Source organism: Lepus europaeus, chromosome 20 (genome assembly GCF_033115175.1).
Source record: "Lepus europaeus isolate LE1 chromosome 20, mLepTim1.pri, whole genome shotgun sequence".
Classification (NCBI taxonomy): domain Eukaryota; kingdom Metazoa; phylum Chordata; class Mammalia; order Lagomorpha; family Leporidae; genus Lepus; species Lepus europaeus.
Genome location: NC_084846.1, coordinates 33410129 through 33431029, shown reverse-complemented (window position 1 = coordinate 33431029; position 20901 = coordinate 33410129). Strand labels below are relative to the sequence as shown.

Sequence of the window (20901 nt, the reverse complement as noted above, 5' to 3'; positions counted from 1 at the left end):
ACCCTTGTGCTGCGTGGTTTTTATTCTACTGTGAATAGGATTGGCTTTCCCATGGAACTTGTTCTTTTACGCACTCCTACGTTGTAAGTCCATTTAATTAGTCTTTGACTTTGGTAACTGCTTCATCCACACAGCTTTGTGGTTATGCAGTCGGGGGAATTAGGCGTGAAGGGAAACTCGGCTGGTTTCCCATTCGTCCTTTGGCTGAGCCAAAGGGAGTCCCACTGTATTGAGGGAGGACAGTGGACCAGGAGGTGGTGGTGGCCAGTAAGGAAGTAGGTGATTCGTCACAGTAGAGAGCAGAGAGGCGTGAGGATGTGAGGGTCAGGAGAAGCAACACTCAGAGCAACCATGGGCAGGGTGCCTGCCATCTGTTCCCTGCAGTGCACTCAAGAACAGCGAGCTCTGTGGGCTGGGGTGGATGAGCGGAGGGCGGACACGGGCGTCTGGCCGTCCCAAAGCTCTGTCTTGCTGCAACTGGGGTCTGAAAGCCAATGAAACTAGGAGAGCAGCAAAATGTAAAATCTCACAAGAGGCACTGAAATGTATCCCAGACGACTGGAGGGCTCGGGAGGAGCACTCCTGCCCTGCAAGGAACACTCGTTCTGGATTTTGTGTCGGAATCCACCAACCCTAGTTTCTCATTTGTTTGACCTGTAAGCTTATGTATTTATATTTTATTTTTGTGAAAGGCAGAGACATACGCAGAAAGAAAAACAGAGATGTCTATGTACATTCTTATAAAAGGTTTGGATCTAGAATTTAAGGGAGCTATGAGTTTTAAGACTTAGCTTTTGCCTTCAAAACAAATGTAGCTAGGGAATGGGCATTGAGTCTAGAGGTTAAATTGTTCATGCCCTATAACAGAGTACCCAGGTTCCATCCCTCGGCCTCCGACTTGAGCTTCCTGCCAGTGCAGACCTCGGGAGGCAGTGGTGATGGCCCAAGTGATTGAGCTCCTGCTACCCGCGTGGGAGACCTGTACTGTGTTCCTGGCTCTTGGCTTCAGCCTGGCCCAGCCGCAGCCATCACTGGTATTTGAGAAGTGAACCAGCAGGTGAGAGCTCTGTCTCTGCCTCTCAGATTTAGAAGATTTTTTAAAATTTACATCTAGCTGATCAAATTCATCTGCCAATCACTTTTCCTTTTATATATGTTAGAAATATTCACTTACAAAAAAAAATAAATAAATAAAAACAAAAAAAAAAAAAGGCCGGCGCCGTGGCTCAACAGGCTAATCCTCCGCCTTGTGGCGCCGGCACACCGGGTTCTAGTCCCGGTCGGGGCACCGATCCTGTCCCGGTTGCCCCTCTTCCAGGCCAGCTCTCTGCTGTGGCCAGGGAGTGCAGTGGAGGATGGCCCAAGTGTTTGGGCTCTGCACCCCATGGGAGACCAGGAGAAGCACCTGGCTCCTGCCATCGGAACAGCGCGGTGCGCCGGCCGCAGCGCGCTACCGCGGCGGCCATTAGAGAGTGAACCAACGGCAAAGGAAGACCTTTCTCTCTGTGTCTCTCTCTCACTGTCCACTCTGCCTGTCAAAAAAAAAAAAAAAAAAGAAATATTCACTTACAATTTTTTTTTATTTCTTTTATTCACTTAACCACTTCAGTATTCTGAATTGTACAACTAATCATTCTCTCTACTGTCCCGATTTTCAACTAGTGGAACAGTTCCTGATTCTCCCTCTTTCTAAACATTTGCATTGCCTTCCTTCAGTAAAATACGATCCAGAACACTTCCCCTCCCGCAGTCCGTGGATGGTGCTGAGAGACAAACACAGACGTTCCAGTGCCAGAGCCCCGTCCTGGCGTGCTCTCCGCCCCTCTCCTGGTCGTGCTCTCCGTCCCGCCTGGCTTTGCTGTCTGCTGAGGCTTGTTAGGACCCACCACATTAGCTCACCCTCTGGAGACACATCCCATGAGCATGACCGCCGAGCTCCTGCCCGCACGGGGGATTCCCTCCAGGAAACGTGTGCATCCAGGGAGTTTACCCGGCCGCAGGCTCACCCTCACCACAGCCGTGTACTAAGACGCAATGGCGGACGGCAGCACAGTGAGCTTTGTGCTGGCCTTGGCCCCACACTGGGTGTGTGTGCCAAGCCGCCGATGGGAAAGCACCCGAGAGAAAGCTGCAGCCTTGTGGCTCGAGGCAGGGGTTTCAATTCATGACTTCCCCACTAAGTATGTGATTGTTTGCCCCGGCTAAGTTACCTAAGCCCCAGGAACTCTAGTTTCCCTGCCTGTAAGAGTGGAACAAGGGTGTATGCCTTAGGAACTTGTTGTAAGGATTAGAGAGAATAGATAGATGAACCTGTGTGTGTGTGTGTGTGTGTGTGTCTGACAAAGAGAAGGTTGGAGGGGTGTATATGCAAAGAAGAAGCGGAGTTGCTTAAAATGTGAGACCCTTAACCGCAGGGTACAGAAAGTTCACAGAGGGGCAGGCATCTGGTGCAGCAGTTAAGTGCTTAAATAAAAATAAATTGAAAATTTTAAGAGTTCATGGAAAATGGAATTAAAACATTCAGTTCATTTTGGTGCAAACAGTTTTGAAATCCATACATTTGAGAGTTTACAAAAGGATCATGGAAAATGTGTATTATGGAAAAACTATGCATAGATTTTTTAAAAAAAATCTTCACCAACATAGATTTATCTGTTAATCCCAATTTCCATAAAGTTTTTGAAGTACTCTGGTATATACCTAAGGGATTTTTACATTTTTTCTTCTTTATTTGTTTGAAAAGCAGAGAGAGACAGAGATCACTATATGCTGGTTCACTCCCCAGATCAAAGCCAAGAGCCAGGAACTTAATCCAGATCTCCTATGTGGGTCGCAGGGACCCAAGTATTTGAGGCATCACCTGCTCCCTGCCAGGGTGTTCATTAGGAAGACGCTAGAATCCAGAGTGAAACTGGGTCTTGAACCCAGGCACTCCTAGGGGATGTGGGTGTGTAACTGCTGCACCAAACGCCTGTCCCTACAAAGGGTTTTGTAGCAGTGGCCCTTGGTCTGTAAGGTGTGTAGAGGCATTGGTTAGCTTTAGATTTTGTTGAATCAAGTATATATGCTAAAAGTTTTGAAGTGTATCTATCAGGAACAGCATCCATTGAGTAGTAGCAATCTTGAGCAATAGAGAAGTTTATCACCTTCCTTTGCCATGAGTGAAATCCACAGGGGGGCAGATCAGGATTTGGTCACTCCCTCCCTGACCATCTCTCTGCTCTGCTGGCCTTGGTGTGTGGCTTCTGTCCTCACAGTTGCCTCATGGTCTGTGATGGTTTCCAGAGTTCCTGCTATCCTGGCTGCATTCCAGGAATAAAGGATAAAGGAACACAGGCCGACTGTTGTTACTCCGTTAATGAGCCCTCCGTGAAGTCCCGGCCAACAGATTCATCTTAAACATTAGGGTTCCGTGGCTGTGAGAAGAAACTCAGAGTTTACAGCAGGCCTGTTTCCCAGCCTTATTGCTAAAGGAGAATGGACTATTGCAGGATGCTAGCAGGCTCAGCCGCAAGGGAAGCCTCTCAATATTAGAGCAAGAATGGAAACAGTCCAAACAAGTAGAAAGAAAAATGGGAAATTTAGAAACTCTGACAGTTCAACAGACAGCAGGAAAGAAACCAAAAGAAGCCAAGAAACGTTCTTGTAAAGAAAATGCCCAAATGAGATGGAACATGGAATTCCAACCAAGTGTGACTGCAGTCAGTGTGACTGTGGAGCCAGTGTGAATGTGGAGCCAGTGTGCAGCTCGACCCATAGATGAAAACAGAGCTTGCCAGACGGGAGATGCAGAACAGAACTCGGCCGTGTGCCATTTATAAGCAGGGCCCAGGCTGGTGCTGTGGAATAGTGGGTAGAGCCACTGCCTATGAAGCCGGCATCCCACATGGGCATGGGTTTGAGTCCTGGCTGTTCCACTTCCAACCCAGCTCCCTGCTAATGCAGAAGAGGGCCCAAGTCCTTGGGCCCCTGTACCCATTTGAGACCTGGAAGAAGCTCCTGGCTCCTGGCTTTGGCCTGGCCCAGCCTTGGCGTTAGTGGCCATTTGGGGAGTGAACCAGTGAATGGACGATCTCTCTCTCTCTGTCTCTCCCTCCCTCCCTCTCTATATCTTTCGTTCCCTCTCTCTCTCTCTCACTCTGCCTTTCAAATAAATAAATAACTCTTCAAAACAAAACCAGAGCCCACTGAATTTTTTTGCCTGTAGATGATTTAAGAAAAGGATTTATTTCTACAGAGTATAGAACATTGAAACAAAATCACAATATTAAAAAGAAAAACCCAAACCCACAATGAAATTTCCTAGTTCACTCTTGTAATAAACTCTCTTTCGTGGATCTTGGGTTAGGAGGTCTCCTGCTTAGAAAGAGTCCTGGAAATCTTGACTCAGCCAACTGCTGCGGTCTGAGAGTTAGCTAAGAGATGCCAGCCCAGAGGCCCATATCCCAGGTCAACACAGTGGTGCAGAGGGTTAAGCCACTTGCCACACGAGGATCCCATGTCAGAGCATCGGTTTGGGTCTTGGCTGCTCGGCTTTTAATCCAACTTCCTGCTGATGTACCTGGGAAAGCAGTGGAGGATGGCCTAAGTACCTGGGCCCCTGTTACCCATGTGGGAGACCAGGATGGAGTTTGGGCTCTTGCTTCCAGCCTGGCCCTGTCCGGCTGTTGTGGCCATTTGAGGAGCAGATGCAGATGTAAGTAAAAAAAAAAAAAAAAAAAAAAGTGGCTAATATCCACATGTCTGCAGGACCGGTTACAGTCCCTGCCTAGAAGGCTCTGAGAGCACCCTTGGTAGGAGACTCCAGTCTGGCTGGGAGCTTGTGGAAGAGCCTTCAGGGGAGCACTAGAGGAAAACGGAATCCATGTGTAGGTGGCGGGACACAAGGGGATGTGGTAAATTTATAAGGAAACTGAGCGGTCAGGGGAGAGGTGCGTATATGTAAGGGAACCATCAGGGATGTTTGGCTACTTCTGAGGCCGAGCGAAGACAACAGAGCCGCTCCGGAGAAGCTGCCCCGCTTCCAGTGGGAAATCAGCTCAGGAGAATGATTAAGCTGCGTTCCAAGCGATCTGATTGATGAGAACAGAGGAAGCAACATGGAGATGTGATGACCACCAACACAAGGGATTCGGGAGCAGGACCTCAGCATCCTTATGTATAAGCCCCACAGTAAGTCTGAGGTGCAGCCCCATTTGAAACCCACCAGCCTAGAAGATGTTAGGTTTAAATTAAAGATACGAGGCTGCGGCCAGGCCAGGGTAACAACAACAACAAAAAAAGATTTATTGGCCGGCGCCGCGGCTCAATAGGCTAATCCTCCGCCTTGTGGTGCCGGCACACCGGGTTCTAGTCCCGGTCGGGGCACCGATCCTGTCCCGGTTGCCCCTCTTCCAGGCCAGCTCTCTGCTGTGGCTAGGGAGTGCAGTGGAGGATGGCCCAAGTGCTTGGGCCCTGCACCCCATGGGAGACCAGGAGAAGCACCTGGCTCCCGCCATCGCCATCGGATCAGCGCGGTGCGCCGGCCGCAGCGCGCTACCGCGGCGGCCATTGGAGGGTGAACCAACGGCAAAAAGGAAGACCTTCCTCTCTGTCTCTCTCTCACTGTCCACTCTGCCTGTCCAAAAAAAAAAAAAAAAGATTTATTGATTTTTGTATTTGAAAGGCAGAGCATCAGGGAGAGAGGGACAGACAGACAGATGTTCCATCCACTGTTTCATTCCCTGCAACAGCCAGGGCTGGGCCAAGCTGAAACTCCATCTGGGTCTCCCACCTGGGAGGCAGGGGCCCCAACACTTGGGCCATCATCTTCTGCCTCCCCAGGCACATCAGCAGGAAGCTGGATGGGAAGTGGAGCAGCTGGGACTCACACTGGCGCTCCTCAGTGGGATCTGGCATCACAAGCAGCAGCTTTATCTGCTGTGCCACAGTGCTGGCTCCTGGATAGCATTTGTGTGTGTGTGTGTGTGTGTGTGTGGTGAAAAACATATATTTAGAATTAGCCAGCTGGACTCCATTCAGATGATCTCAATTTTGTTGGCAACGTCCTGAGCATCATAGTCAGGAGCCAGCCGCACATAGGCCTTCTTCTCTCCGTCAGGTCTGATCAGGGTGTTGACTTTGGCCACATCAATGTCAGAGAGTTTCTTCACAGCTTGTTTGATCTGGTGCTTGTTGGCCTTGACATCCACAATGAACACCAGTGTGTTGTCTTCTGTCTTCTTCATGGCCGACTCCGTGGTCAGGGGGAACTTGATGATGGCATAGTGGTCGAGCTTGTTTCTCCTGGGGGCGCTCTTCCGAGGGTATTTGGGCTGCCGTCGGAGGTGTAGTGTCTTGGGCCGCTGGAAGGTGGGGGACGTGCAGATCTTCTTCTTGTGGCTGTGGACACCTTTCAGCACTGCCTTCTTGGCCTTCAAGGCCTTCGCTTTGGCTACGACTTTAGGAGGGGCAAGAGCTTCCTTCTTTGCTTTCGGCGCCATCTTGGTGAAAAGCTCATGGATAGCATTATTGAAGTTAGCACTACACTGTTGTCTAATGTCATCAGGCAAAGTATGACCCAGACTCTGATAAATGTGGAGACACAGCAAAGCTGTTTCATCAGAGTTTTGATCAGGCAGGAACACGTCATGGATAGCCAGGGCACTGACACATCTTTAGTGATTTCCTGCAAAGTATACAATTTCTGAAATACTTCTATCAACAGTATTTTATCCATAAGACTTTTGCCTAGGGAAGACTGGGCCTCTGGCAGTTTGACAGATAGTCTCATACAGCTACAAAGTAACACTAACTGAAGTAACCCAACCCCCGTCTTTCCTGTGCTTTTCCAGGGGCCCACTGGAAAATCCCAAAGATTGCTCTAGTGTAAAAGACAACTTGCTTTTACACATACTTAAAAATGATTAAAACTGTAAGTATTAGGTTCCAAATATTTTGCCACAATAAAGGTTTAAGATTAATTAAAAGCAAAGCAAAAAAATTCTGATTTTCTTTTTTCTTTAAGATTTATTGATTTATTTGAAAGGAAGGGGGAGAGAGAAATCAATCTTACATTCACTGGTTCATTCCCTAAATGGTCACAACAGCTGGGGCCAGAAGCCAGGAGCCAGTAATTCTGTCTGGGTCTCCAGCATGAGTGGCAGGGGCTTGGGCCGTCCTCTGTTGCCTTCCCTGGCACATTAGCAGAGAGCTGGATGGGAGGCAGAGCAGCTGGGACTCGAACTGGCGCTCCAGCATGGGATGCTGGCATCCCAGGAAGCAGCTTAACCTGCTGTGCCACAACAGGCGACTCATGTTTTTAATTTTTCTAAATTCGATATCTGACTTTCTTTTTGGAAGGACAAGAATAAGAAATGAATCTTGCCAGGGGTGTTTGGATACTCGATGAAGCCAGGCTCCTGGGTGCCTTGGAAACAATTCTTTGTTACCCATGTAATTAAACTCACAAGAAAGTATTTAAAAATAAGCATACAAAACAACATGATTAAAAAGAACCTTTGCTCTTTTGTCAGCAAAGAACTTGGGTGTCTGTCTCCCTTTAGTAGCTGAGGGTGTAAACAGGAAATGACTCCCCTGGGACTCTGAGGCCTGCTCTGCAGGCACATTGCACAGGGTGCCCGAAGGTGTTCAGCAGTAAACCCGAGAAACGGGAGCTCCGCTCCAGACCCAGGCTTCATAAACGAAGGCAGGTGCGGCTCCCTCTCCCTCTCCTGGGCTCCTTCCTGCTCTGCCACATTTCACAGCAAGCTGGCGTTTTCCCTCTAGAACAGCTCTCCGGGGTTGCAAGATCAAAACTCATCACGTGGTAATCCTGAGGTGTAATTACGCGTGTTAACATGCAACGCATTCAGCCCTTGTAGCTCCAGAGGAATCGCTACGTTTTTAAAAATTCAGCTTCTGCTTTTTAATACGGTCAATTTTCATGGTCATAACCCACATCAAAACGTTCATTGGGTCCTCAATAAGTTCTAATAAAAGGGGTCAGAAACTAACAAACCATTCAAGAACTGCTTTAAGACAAAATAACTCTTTTTTTCCTTAGAAAACAAAACCACACAACCATATTTTTGTCACTATAGTTCCTAGTTTCGCCCTTAACAACTCATATTTATCACACTTTTAACAGAGCCCCAAAGATACAAGCTTTCTGTGGCATATAAAGACAAGAGGCAGAAGTATATAAAAATACAGGATGGGTCGTAAATAGTGTCTGGCGCTCTGTCTTACTCAGTTATGGAGACCAGAAATTCAGGCCGAGTAGTTGAAGTAAAAAGCAGATGCACTGGGTTGGGTACCTAAGCGACTGAGGGATTGAGCACTTTGAGGCCTGGTTGAATGGAGGCGCCCACGTCAGGTTACAGGTACCCGTCTCCGGGCCGGCCCTGGGCTTCAGCAGGTGGTCATCTTGTGCTGTGAAGACCTCCCCTGGCTGCTCTTAGAGTCTCAGTGCCCAGAGACTGTGAGACTGATGCTCTCCGTCGGTCTCTGATGATCCGCCCTAGAAAGTTCCTGAGCTGAAGCCCATCTCTGGCCAATCGCTGGTCCCAAGGGTGTGCACTCCTCTAAACGCTCAGCCTGGACCCCCTGTCCCGTCCCACCCCCTAGTGTTTGAGGAGGTGGGGCTCCAGGACCACCGCACCACCCTATCCTTGGAACAGAGCAGGTGCTCCCTGCACCACGTGTGATGCTGAGCATTGTCATGAGAAGGCCGCTTGGTCGACTGGAGAGGACACCAGATGGGCACTCACAGACCCGTGGTTTAGCTCTGGCTCTGCGTCTGCTGGGTGACCTTGGGGAAACCTTTTCCCTTCCTCAGGCACCGTGGTTTCATCTATAAAACAAATGGCTTGGATGAGGTGATTCCGACCCAAATGTCCATGACTGCATTTCCTTAATTCAGAAAGAATCAAGGTTCCTTCTGTCCTGGGACTCAAAACGAGATGGAGAAGTATGTTCTGGCCAGCTTAGTCAACAGACTGCAGCCATCAATAGGAACGCATTCAAGCTCAGGGGGAGGACAGAGCAAGGAGAAGTGTACGTGGAAATCCAGGGTGTCTCTCGGAACCCAGGGCAGGAGTGGCCTCCTGAGAGCTGAGGACCAGGAAGTGGACGCTACCAGCAGCCATTACCTACCCCCACCCCCTCTGTCTCCCTCTCTCTGGCCAGAGCAGTTTCTCATTTGTCCTATATTTTGCACAGCAGTTCCCTCTTCTTTTTAAAGATATTTATTTAGTTAGTTAGTTTACTTGAAAGGGAGGTGGGGAGAGAAACATCCTTCATCCACTGTTTGACTCTGCAAATTTCCGCACCAGTCAGGGCTGGGCCAGGCCAAGGCTGGGAACCTGCAGCTCCATCCAGGTTCCCACAGGTCGGGCAGGGACCCGAGGACCTGATGCTTGCCAGGGTGAGCGTGAGCAGGAGGCTGGAGTCAGGAGCAGAGCTGGGGTTCAGGTCCAGGCACTGTGCTACAGCTGACGTGGCATCTTAGCTGCTGTGCCGCTTCCCACCCTCCGCCTTTTCTTTAAACCGGTGCCTCTCTGCTGCTCGAGGGGTGTGTGCCAGAATGTGCGTGATGGCAGCTTCTGTTCCTCACTTTCATCTCTGAATCCCAGCTCCAACCTGATTGGCTCACCTCAGGTCAGGTGTTCATTCAGGGCCCTGGGGGTAGGGAGGAAGGGGTGGCGGCCATCAATCAAACATGGCCCCTTGATGCAGATGCACATGTTCTCAAGGGGAGGGAGAACTGCGCTGGCAGGGCATGCAACAGGTATTTAGTTCAACAGGTGGGGTCATTTTCCTGTATGTAAATGTGTAAGGTATTACCATAAAGAAAAAAGAACGTTCCAATAAGAAGGTCTTTAGACAGACAAATGACTTTATGGAAGGGAGTGGATTTACAGAATATAGGGAGCTGAACATGAGTCATCATAACCCTCTTTACAAAGCAAAGTGGAGGAAAACCCACGGCAGTAGCCAAAAGTAGAACATGTTCACGGTGCTAGGGTCTTGCATGATCTATGTATTCTTGGCAGTGAGGACACTGAGAGATCTATATATGGATCTGGTGGTATTTCTCTCCTGAACTCAATTAGAACAGCCAGATGGACCAATTCCCAAAAGTGGCTCCCGAGTCAATATGTTCTGATTTTATCTCTGAGATGAAAGGCCACCTGATGGACGCCCAGGCAGAATCACACACAGACTAACGTGGACATTCTCACCTCTTGTCATAGCTTTCCTAAAGAAGATGCTGCTTGACTTAGAATGGGGTTATATCCTGAGGTGCCCAGGGCATATTGAATATAGGGTAACTGAAAGATGCATTTAAACCTTTAATTCAACAGCCCAGCCTAGGCACACAGCTCACTAGTAGTCCTGGAAGCTTCCCTGGCCAGAGAGGATCACCTTGCCTGGCCAGCTAGCCCAGGAAAAGGTCCAAGTTCAGAATCCAAAGTATAATTTCTACTGAAATGTGTATCGTCTTTGCACCATTGAGAATTGTCTGTATGTATGTATATTCACTTGTATATTTAAACCTAGGAATACTGCTTGATTTTACAGGTCTCCAATAACTACATAGTTCGTCCTTCCTCAAAAGTTCCTTGCTGGGGCAGGTGTTTGGCATGGTGGTTAAGACTCCTCTTGGGAGGCTTGCATCCGATATCAGAGTGCCTGGTATGAGTGCTGTTCTGCATCCAATTCCAGCTTCCATCTGCTGATTCACTCCTCAAATGCCCGCTAAAGCAGGGGTGAGGCCAGGCCAAAGCCGGGAGCCAGGAACTCAATCCTGGTCTCCCACAGAGGTGCCAGGGGCCCAAGTCCTGGAGCCATCACCTGCTGCCTCCCATATCCGCAGGAAGCTGCATCTGAAGCAGGGGAGCTGGGATTCGAACCAGGCTCTCCGATAGGGGCTGCAGGTTGTGCCAAGCAGCGACTTCACCCCTGCACAGATGCCCGCCCCGGAGTCCACGCTTTCAGTTCTTTTGGGTGTACACCCAGGAGTGGACTTCCTGGGTCGGGTGGTAATCCTCTATTTAACTCATCGAGGAACTGCCATGCTGTCTTCCAACAGCAGCAGACAGGGGTTATTTTCTGTTTGTTTCTTTTTTAAAGTCTAGCCATTCTAGTGTCCATGAAGAGCTATCTCCCGTGGCTTTGAATCGCACTTTCCGGATGAGCAGGTTCTCAGCTTTGCTGTGGCACAGAAAAGGCTGCTCCCGGAGGTGCGGATCGCATCTCAGTGGCTCGGTACTCAAGGCCAAGGGCATCATTACCTGTTGACAAATCTCTCTTTACAAAGAGAGCCCGAGTCTTGTTTATTTGCTCTGTCACCGTGGAAAAGAAAAGCTATTTTTGGCTCTGGGAGGTCAGACCATCAGAACACAGGAGTGCCTTGTAGAGGCTGCGGCGGCACGCTTCGAGGCAGGCAGGTGCGCGCGTGGCACCACGGTGAAAACAGGGATCAGCTTCTGTGTTCATCGCCCTTTTCGTTTTTTGTAAAACGAGGTTTCGTGGCAGAAACCTCTTAAGGCAGATGGGTGCCTGCTTCCCAGAGGTGTCTCGTGGGTTCGTGGGAGCGGAACGTCCTGCGACTGTGAGACCTGGGCTGTAACTGAAGGGCGAGGCGTCCTTTATGCGAGATGCAAATGCGACCCCAGTGGTTCGTTAGCGGCCATTGGCTGTGATTTCGGACTCAGGGCAGCAGCACGGCTCTCTAGGGTTCAGATCCGAGCTCTGTCACTCAGCAGCTGTGAGATCCAACCTCTGAGAACACCAGTTTTTTTCTGTAGCTATGAAGATGCAAATTATAATGCCCATTTCTTAGGGTTGTTTCCAGGATGTGCTAAGGTAACTCGGTTAACAGCTTCCTAGACAGAAGCCAGTACACATCAGGTCCCTTTGCCTTCACTGAAAAGCAGGATTGTCGCAGATACTATTCCTGCGACTTAGTGGATGGAACACAGGCTCCACAGTGACTGAGAAGTCACCGCCTTGGGGGTGTATTCCCCATTCACAGCCATTTCTAATCCCCTGGGGATTAGACCCACAGTGATGGAATCACAGCACAGGCCAATGACCCTCAGGCCACCACGGAGGGACAGGGTCAAATTCTTGTGCGAGGATTTGGAAATGAGGCCAGGAGAGAAGGTTAGCATCTGTATGTGGCTACAGCTGTGTCACACAGGTAGGGCCTGGATGCCACAACATTCTGGCACAGGGATGGAGAAGTGGAGAAAACTGGTTCTCAGCGGAGAAGAGGGAAGCAGATGTGCAGTGAGAAGCAGCGCAGGGAGCTGAGAGAAGACCCCGGTGGCTCTCCAGTTCCTGGTTCTGGCCCACACTTTTCTGCTTGGATTTCCTGGGACGCCCGCCTGCACGTTCCAGTGGATTCCCTCACGTTGCTTCTCAGAGTTTGGTGGACAAATTTTCAGACACTACAAACTCAAGCAGGCAAGCAATTGAATGGTATTTTCCTGTAACACAATTCAAGGTCTCTTTTGAGGCCTCATTCCACCTGCTCACAGAAAAACAATCAAATATGCTCCGAATAAACTTGGTCAGGGCAGCGTTTCGGGTGTCTCCCAATGTAGGCTATTCTCATATGTTCCTTTCTCTTTAGTGGGCATCCCTTGGCTTGCACAGGGAGATGTTGGGTGCGCCCTCGCCCCCGCAGAAAGGTGTCACCAAGATGTGAGGGGTGCCCTCTCACCCTGGGCCATCTTGTCCTCATGACCCCCTCCCCCTGTCTTAACCTGACAGACAACCTCTCAAGGTCTTTGGCCACTGTCAGAATTCTTGTGTCACATGTAAGAACTCACCAGCATCTAAATCATGTTTTTTCCTTAATAAGAAGATGTTTGAATAAAGTCTGGGCAATCTTTAATCTTCTATTTATTTATTTGATGGAGTTACAGAGAGAGTTAGAGACAGAGAGAGAGAGAGAGGTCTTCCATCTGCTGGTTCACCCCCCAGATGGTCGCAATGGCCAGAGCTGTGCCGATCCGAAACCAGGAGCCAGGAGCTTCCTCTGGGTCTCCCACGTGGGTGCAGGGGCCCAAGGATTTGGGCCATCTTATACTGCTATCGCAGGCTATAGCAGAAAGCTGTATTGGAAGAGGAGCAGCCGTGACTAGAACCGGTGCCCATTTGGGATGCCAGTGCTTCAGGCCAGGGCTTTAACCTGCTGTGCCACAGTGCCGGCCCCTAGGCAATCTTTAATCTGCAGGAAGTAGTCATCCTGCTAATTTGTGCTGACAACATAAACTTTGTGCTTTGACATATTCAGGGTATGAGACACAATGGAACCAGTCAAGCCCTTCCCCACCTGGCCATGAATCCATTGGCTGGGAGGTCAGCACAGGCCCCTCCATCCAACTCCCAGCCAATCCTAAACTCTTCTGGCAAAAGACCCTTCTCGGCTCTATTAGGGACTCCCCCAATCTGTAGGCGTGCCCAGTGCAGCCCCATACTACTGACAGACGACCTTCCCCGGCAGGCCACAGTGAGCAGCACCGCCATCCTGATTATGCTGCGTGCAAGAGGTGCCACAGCACTCGCACAGAGCACCGAGCTGGGTGCAAACCCAAGGGGGATGAGGGAGAGACCGAGGGGGCGTGGCCACATCTCCCCAACCCAACCCCAGTCAGGGGCACCTCTCTTGGCCATGTTGTCCCCATTGAGCTCAAGCTTAAGTCCCCTGTTACCCTTGTCTGGTTGAAGTTTGGCAGCTTCTCAATTTCTATTATGACTGTGTCATACAGCGTAGAATCGGTAACAGGTGCAAGCTTTTGAAACTTAAAATTCCTCTTTCTTTCATAAATCAGAGTTGAAAGTGTTGCATTTTAAAACTTTTGGTTTTGGCCGACGCCGTGGCTTAACAGGCTAATCCTCTGCCTTGCGGCGCCGGCACATCGGGTTCTAGTCCCGGTCGGGGTGCCGGATTCTGTCCCGGTTGCCCCTCTTCCAGGCCAGCTCTCTGCTGTGGCCCGGGAGTGCAGTGGAGGATGGCCCAGGTCCTTGGGCCCTGCACCCGCATGGGAGACCAGGAGAAGCACCTGGCTCCTGGCTTCGGATCAGCGAGATGCGCCAGCCGCAGTGGCCATTGGAGGGTGAACCAACGGCAAAAAGGAAGACCTTTCTCTCTGTCTCTCTCTCTCACTATCCACTCTGCCTGTCAAAAAAAAAAAAAACAAAAACAAAAACAAAAACAAAAACAAAAAAAAACAAAAAAACGATTGGTTTTACTACCAATTTTAAGCACCCAGCATGGGACTATTTTGAGTCTTAAGAGCCCAGCTCAGAACTCACAGAGCTGTAGCATGTCTGCCTTCACCGTGGAGGGCCGTGGGGTGACTTCTAGGAGATGCACATTCTTGCTTTGTTTCATCAGTGTGCATGGGTTTGGTGGATTTATTGATTACTGTGAGCTGAGAACCCCAGTCTCTCAAGAGCGCTTTTTCATTCTTCAGCCCTGCCTGCCTTCCTCTCACAGTTCCCAGTATTTTTCCCTCTCTAAAGTTCCATCTGCACTCCCCAATCATTGTGTCAGTTGGGGCGTGGATGTGGGAAGGCAGGGGGAAAGGCTGTGCTGAAGTGAGACCTACATGTGCAAGACCAAGTAAAACCATACGCTCACTCTTCTGAGGCCAGAGCACTCCCAGGAGGGAAGGGGAGTGCCACCAGCTCCGTCTGTCTGTCCGTCCATCACACTTCTCATTCCCCAGCCTTGGTATTAGAGCATCTTTATACACAGGCCTGTGGAGGGGTTTGCAGTTAAATACCACTGTCTTACAGCCCAAACTCGGCAACTGCCCTGCCTGGGGGACTATTTCTAACACCCCAAGCTTTACCAAGAGCAATTTTTAAAAACAATTTATTTGAAAGGCAAGAGTTATAGAGAGGCAGAGGCAGAGGAAGAGAGAGAGAAGTCTTCCATCCACTGGTTCACTCCCCAAATGGCTGCAATAGCCAGAGCTGGGCCGATACAAAACCAGGAGCCAGGAGCTTCTTCCAGGCCCAAACTCTTGGGCCATCTCCTTCTGCTTTCCTAGGCCATAGCAGGGAGCTGGATTGGAAGTGGAGCAGCTGGGACTTGAACCGGTGCCCATATTGGATGCCGGCACTGCAGGCGGTGGTTTTATCTGCTGTGCCTCAGCGCCGGCCCCTAGACTGGGGGAGTATCTAAGATTTAGCTGCAGAGAGTTAGAGACTGGAGTACAATCAAGTGACTCAGAATGGTCACTGGAATTCATGTCTGTGGGACAGATGAAGCATCTTAGTTTAAATGTGAGACATCTGTTAGTGGCACAAAGTTAGGATCACAGGACTTCTAGTGTAAGTAGTCCTTTTTTTTTTTTTAAGAAAAAATTTGTTTATTTGAAAGGCAGAGTGACAGAGAGAAGCAGAGAGAGAGAGGTCTTCCCTCTCTGGGTTCACTCTCCAAATGCCTGCAATGGCCAGGACTGGGCCAGGCTGAAGCCAGGAGCTCAGAACTCCACCCAGGTCTCCCATGTGGGTGGCAGGGATCCAAGTACTTGGGCCATCTTCCACTGCCTTTCCAAGCACATTAGCAGGAAGCTGGTTCAGAAGAGGAGAGGCCAGGATTCCAGCCAGCACTGCAGTGTGGGTGCTGGCAGCACAGCCAGCAGCCCGGCCTCTGAGCTACAGCGCTTGCCCCAGTGTTCTGTTTTTCATTTCTAGGCTGCAGGGTGCAGAACGTAAATGTGTAGAATGACCAGTCAAATGCACGCCTTTATTTATCCTTAAACTTCTTAAGACAGGAGTTTTTCTTTATTTGTTTTTAATGAATTTTTATGAAACATGAAAAATATAATACAATATAACAATACATCAAAAGTTTGTGGAAAATGGAATCAAAAGACAAATTGATATGGATGTGGGGCCAGCACTGTGGTGGAGCAGGTAAAGCCATTGCCTGCAGCGCTGGCATCCAATATGGCCGCCAGTTTGAGTCCTGGTTGTTCCACTTCCAATCCAGCTCTCTGCTATGGCCTGGGAAGCAGTGGAAGATGGCCCAAGTCTTTGGGCCCTTGCACTCGCATGAGAGACCCAGAAGAAATTCCTGGTTCCTGGCTTCGGACTGGCTTAATCCCAGCCATTGCAGCCAATTGGGGTCAAGCAGTGGATGGAAGACCTCTCTCTCTCTCTTTCTGCCTCTCCTCTTTCTGTGTGTAACTCTGACCTTCAAATAAATAAATAAATAAATCTTTTCTTTAAAAAAAAAGTTTATATGGATGCCAGAATTTTGCAATCCATGTATAGCACTGGTCTTCAAAAAGTTCACAGATATTCATATTATGAAAAAGCCATGCATGGATTGCAATTTTTTTGTGCTAGTACACATTTTACAATTCCATTTTCCATGAGCCTTTTGAAGTACCTTTCTATTAGGAGAAAATGATATGTATAAGCAGATAAACACACACAAATGCAGTTATATAGGACATATATACACACAGATGGTGTCAGTCTGATTGTGTCACTGTAACAGAATACTGGATGCTGGGGACTTTGTAGAGAAAGAGGTTTATATTTAGCCACAGTTCTACAGGCTCAAAAGCCTGCTGCCGGCTTTGGTGCAGCTCTGAGGGTGCTCTGGTGAGTCTTCTGGCTGCAACACGACGTGGCTTGATGGCATTGTGGTATGAGCACACACAGGAAGTAAGAGGGATTCAAAGCCAGGTTTGCTCTCAGGGGGATCAGTGGGGATCCCCAGAGGACTGTATTAACCCCTTCCAAGGGTGGTACGCACAGTCACCTAACAACTTTCCATCAGATCCCATCTCTTAAAGGTCCCACCACCCAGCAATGCCACATGGGACCAAGCGTCCAGCATGTGAACCTCTGGGGGACACACTCAAACCAGAGTGTGTGTGAGCAGGGGCCAGTGTTGTGGCTCAGCAGGGAAGCAGCCACTTGCAACCCTGGCGTTCCATGTCCCAGCATCTGTTTCAGTCATGGCTGCTCTGCTTCCGACCCAGCTTCCTGAATGCATTTTACCACCGGGGAAAGCAGTGGAAGATGGATCCAGTATTGGGCCCCACAAGGACACTCAGATGGAGTTCCAGGCTCCTGACTTTGGCCTGGTCCAGCGCTGGCCATGGAGGCCATGTGGGGAGTGGATGGAAGATTTCTCTTTCTCTCTCTTTATCAGTCACTCTGCCTTTCAAATAAATAAAACTTTATTAAAAATGTGAATAAATGGGGCTGGTGCTGTGGCACACTAGGTTAATCCTCCCCCTGCGGTGCCGGCATCCCATATGGACGCTGGGTTCTAGTCCCGGTTGCTCCTCTTCCAGTCCAGCTCTCTGCTGTGGCCTGGGAAGGCAGTGGAGGATGGCCCAAGTGCTTGGGCCCTGCACCTGCATGGGAGACTGGGAGGAGGCTCCTGGCTCCTGGCTTTGGATCGGGCAGCATGCGGTTGTGGCGGCCATTTGGGGAATGAACCAACGGAAGGAAGACCTTTCTCTCTGTCTCTCTGTCTGTAATTCTACCTGTCAAATAAATATTTTTTTTTAAATGTGAATAAATGTAGACACACATTGGATAAAAAGAAAAAAAAAGTAAACAATTTGTTTGCAGGCAGTGGCACCAGGAGAAGTTTGTAGCTTCCTCCCAATATTTTTATGCATGTTCTTAATTTAGCATTATACTTAAAATTTTTATTTTGATTTTAAAAAGTGAATGCATTTTATCTGAAAGGTGGAGACACAGAAGAAGAGACACAGAGAAACATCTTCCATCTTCAGCTTCACTTCACAAATGCCTGTGACAGCCAGGGTTGGGCTATGCAGAAGCCAGGAGCCTAGAAGTCAATCCAGGTCTCCCCCTGGGGTGGCAGGGACCTAAGTGCTTGGACCATTACCTGCTGCCTCCCCAGGTGCACCTGAGGAGGAAGCTGGAGTTGAAAGTGGAGCTGGGCCTGAAAGCAGGCACTCCACTACGGGATGGGGGGGTGACCAAGTGGCATCTTAATCACCACGCCACAACACTGTCCCAGTATCACACGCTTTTAAAGGGTGGAATGAGGTTTCTAATTCTCATAATAGGAGATGAGAGGAATGATCGTTGGAAAGTTCTCCTGCCACATTGCCTAGAAGTGTGTGACAAAATGCAGCAGAACTCATCCTGAATGCAAGGCTGAGCTGGCAGGGAGAACGGCAGCCCGCAGGTGTCAGCAGGAAGGAGAGGCAGGAGACACCGAGGCAGCTGGGGCTGCTTCCGAGCTGCGGCAGTTTGCAAAGGGCTGCGGCCACGCTCAAAGGGGAGATTCGGAAAACACCGACGCACTGGCACAGGGAGACAGACAGAACGCCTGCCTGTCTGCGCTGGGGGAAGTGCCCATCTGAGAAACACACTCTCTGGGTTTGTTTCTGCCTCAAACCCAGAGGTTCAAACTTCCAGATGGTCCGGGACCCATGAGGATAAAGGACCTCCGTGGTGATAAATAACAGAGAAAGTGGTCCAGGTGTGCTAATGGTGCTGCAGCAAGTGCAGAACAGCTCTTGAGGGACACGTCTATAATTCAGGCCACAGGGGATTCTCACAGCCAAACAGGCTTCTTCGAAGAGGAGCTCACAAACAAAAATGATGAAACACAACACCGAGTGCTGCTCAAGTATCAGCACGTGCAACAGGTGACAATGAAAGGTTCCCTGAAACTTCACATAATGAATTTAAAAGAGAAGGTAATCATGTTTCAATTAATAAAGCCCACAAATGCAATGAAAATACCAAGAAAAGAACATACCCCCACCAATGAGCATGGGAACTGGAGCCATACTGCTGGTTCAAATGCCAGCAGTGCCACCCGTGACCCTGATAGCCGAGGGGGACCTGTTCACGTTTCTGTGCCTCAGGTCCCTCGTCGTAAAGTGAGGACATTAAGGGCACCTACGGTGGTGGGTTGTGAGGATCACATGTGTTAACACATGTGGTGTTCAGAAGGCTGCCCATGTGCCTGGCCCTCAGTAGGTCTTAGCTATTACTGTACCAAAAAATAAGGGAGTAAAGATTTTAAAAAGAAACAATTCGGTATGTCTAGGGATCAGAACTAGAGTCATTGAAATGAAAAAGTTGGTGAGCTGATGACAAGTGTAAGAATCAGTTAATTAAAAGCCCCATTGGAGGAACGTATGCAAAATGCATCAAGAGAATACAGAGATGGAAAATATGAAAAGCAGCCTAAGGGACAAGTATGTATCAAATAGGAATTCCAGAAATAATTAAAATAACAGCGGAGGGCCTTCCAGACTTGAAGATAAAGAAGAATTCTCAGAATGGAGATACAGCGTAAGAAGTGAGAATAGGGGCTGGAGTTGTGGCGCAGCAGGTTAAGCCGCTGCCTGCAATGTCCGGTTTCAGAGCACCTATTCCAGTGCTGGCTGCTCTGCTTCTGATCCACCTCCTTGCTAACGAGCCTGAGAAAGCAGCGCAAGATGGCCCAACTGCCTGGGCCCCTACCACTGACTTGGGAGACCTGGATGGAGTTCCAGGCTCCTAGCTCTCACCTGGACTAGCCCTGGCCATTGTGGCCATATGGGGAGTGAACCAGTGGGTGAAAGATTTCTCTGTCTTTGTAATTCTACCTTTCAAATAAACAAATAAATCTTTTTATATATGTATATATTTTAAAAAGAAGTGAAAATAAGGAAACAACATACGGAAATCACAGAACACAAAATGAAGAGAAGACCTTAAATGTAACCAAAGATAAAAGACACACTACTTATAAAGCAACAGAAATTGAGTAGTCACAACAGAGGCCAGAAGACAACAGAAAAGTATCTTTAGGATGTAGAGGGATGGGGCTATGGAGTAGTAGGCCAAGCCTCCACCTGTGGTGCCAGCACCCCGTGTGGGCACTGGTTCGAGTCTCAGGTGCCCCACTTCTGATCCAGCTCTCTGCTATGGCCTGGGAGAGCAATAGAAGATGGCCCAAGTACTTGGGCTCCTGTACCCACGTGGGAGACCCAGAAGAAGCTCCTGGCTCCTGGTTTTGGATTGGCCCAGCTCCAGCTATTGTGGCCACTTGGAGAGTGAACCAGCAGATGGAAGACCTCTCTTTCTGTCTCCTCTTTTCTCTGTAACTCTGCCTCTCAAATAAATAATTTTTTTAAAAAAATATAGAGGGATAATAATTGACCATGTAGAATTTTATAACCAGCTAGACTGTAATTCAAAAGTGAGGTAGAAAAAAGACATTTTATGGGGCAGGCATTTTGGGTAGAGGTTGAGCCACAGCTTGGTACACCAGCATCCTCTGCCTGGTTTGAGTCACAGCTGCTCTGCTTCCGATCCAGCTTCCTGCTAATGTGCATCCCGGGAGGCAGCGATGGTGCCCCACCCACCACACGGGAGACCCAGCTGGAATTCCCGGCTCCTGGTTTTGGCCTGGCCCAGCCCTGGCTCCTGCAGCCATGTGGGGAACCAGTGGATGGAAGATTCTCTCTCTTCCCCTCCCTTCCTTTCCCCTCCCATTCTCTCTTTCAAATAAAAATAGATAACTGTTTTAAAAACAGACATTTTAAGGCAAACACTGAGAGCATTTGTCACTGTAGATTCTAACAGACAATATTACTATGAATGTACTTCAGGAAGGAGAAACTCAAAACCAGAAGAAAGAGGAGGCAAAAAATAATGATCTCTAAATAAAGGGCAAACGGGGTCAGCAAGAAGGGATGAGGCCGTGGTCACCTTCTCCCATCACTGAATCGAGAGTGGTGTCGGGGCCAGGCTGATGTGCTAGACCTGCACTGACTTTGCATTTCATGGAGAGTCACGGGCCCCTGGCCACGCTACCCTCTCTACAACAAGCACCAGGCTTAGCCTTGTCTGTGGGAGCCCAGCAGGGTGCTTGGCAAGAGCCGTCTGGATTTA

At 49.2% G+C, this 20901-nt stretch overlaps 1 protein-coding gene across 1 annotated transcript; it reads right to left on the bottom strand.

Annotated features, from left to right (window-relative positions):
* Positions 1 to 6017: 6017 nt before the first annotated feature.
* LOC133749827 (large ribosomal subunit protein uL23-like) lies at positions 6018 to 6543 on the bottom strand. The gene has a single exon (XM_062179173.1). The coding sequence runs from the start codon at positions 6480 to 6482 to the stop codon at positions 6018 to 6020; it is 465 nt and encodes a 154-aa protein (XP_062035157.1). The 5' UTR covers positions 6483 to 6543.
* Positions 6544 to 20901: the final 14358 nt, after the last annotated feature.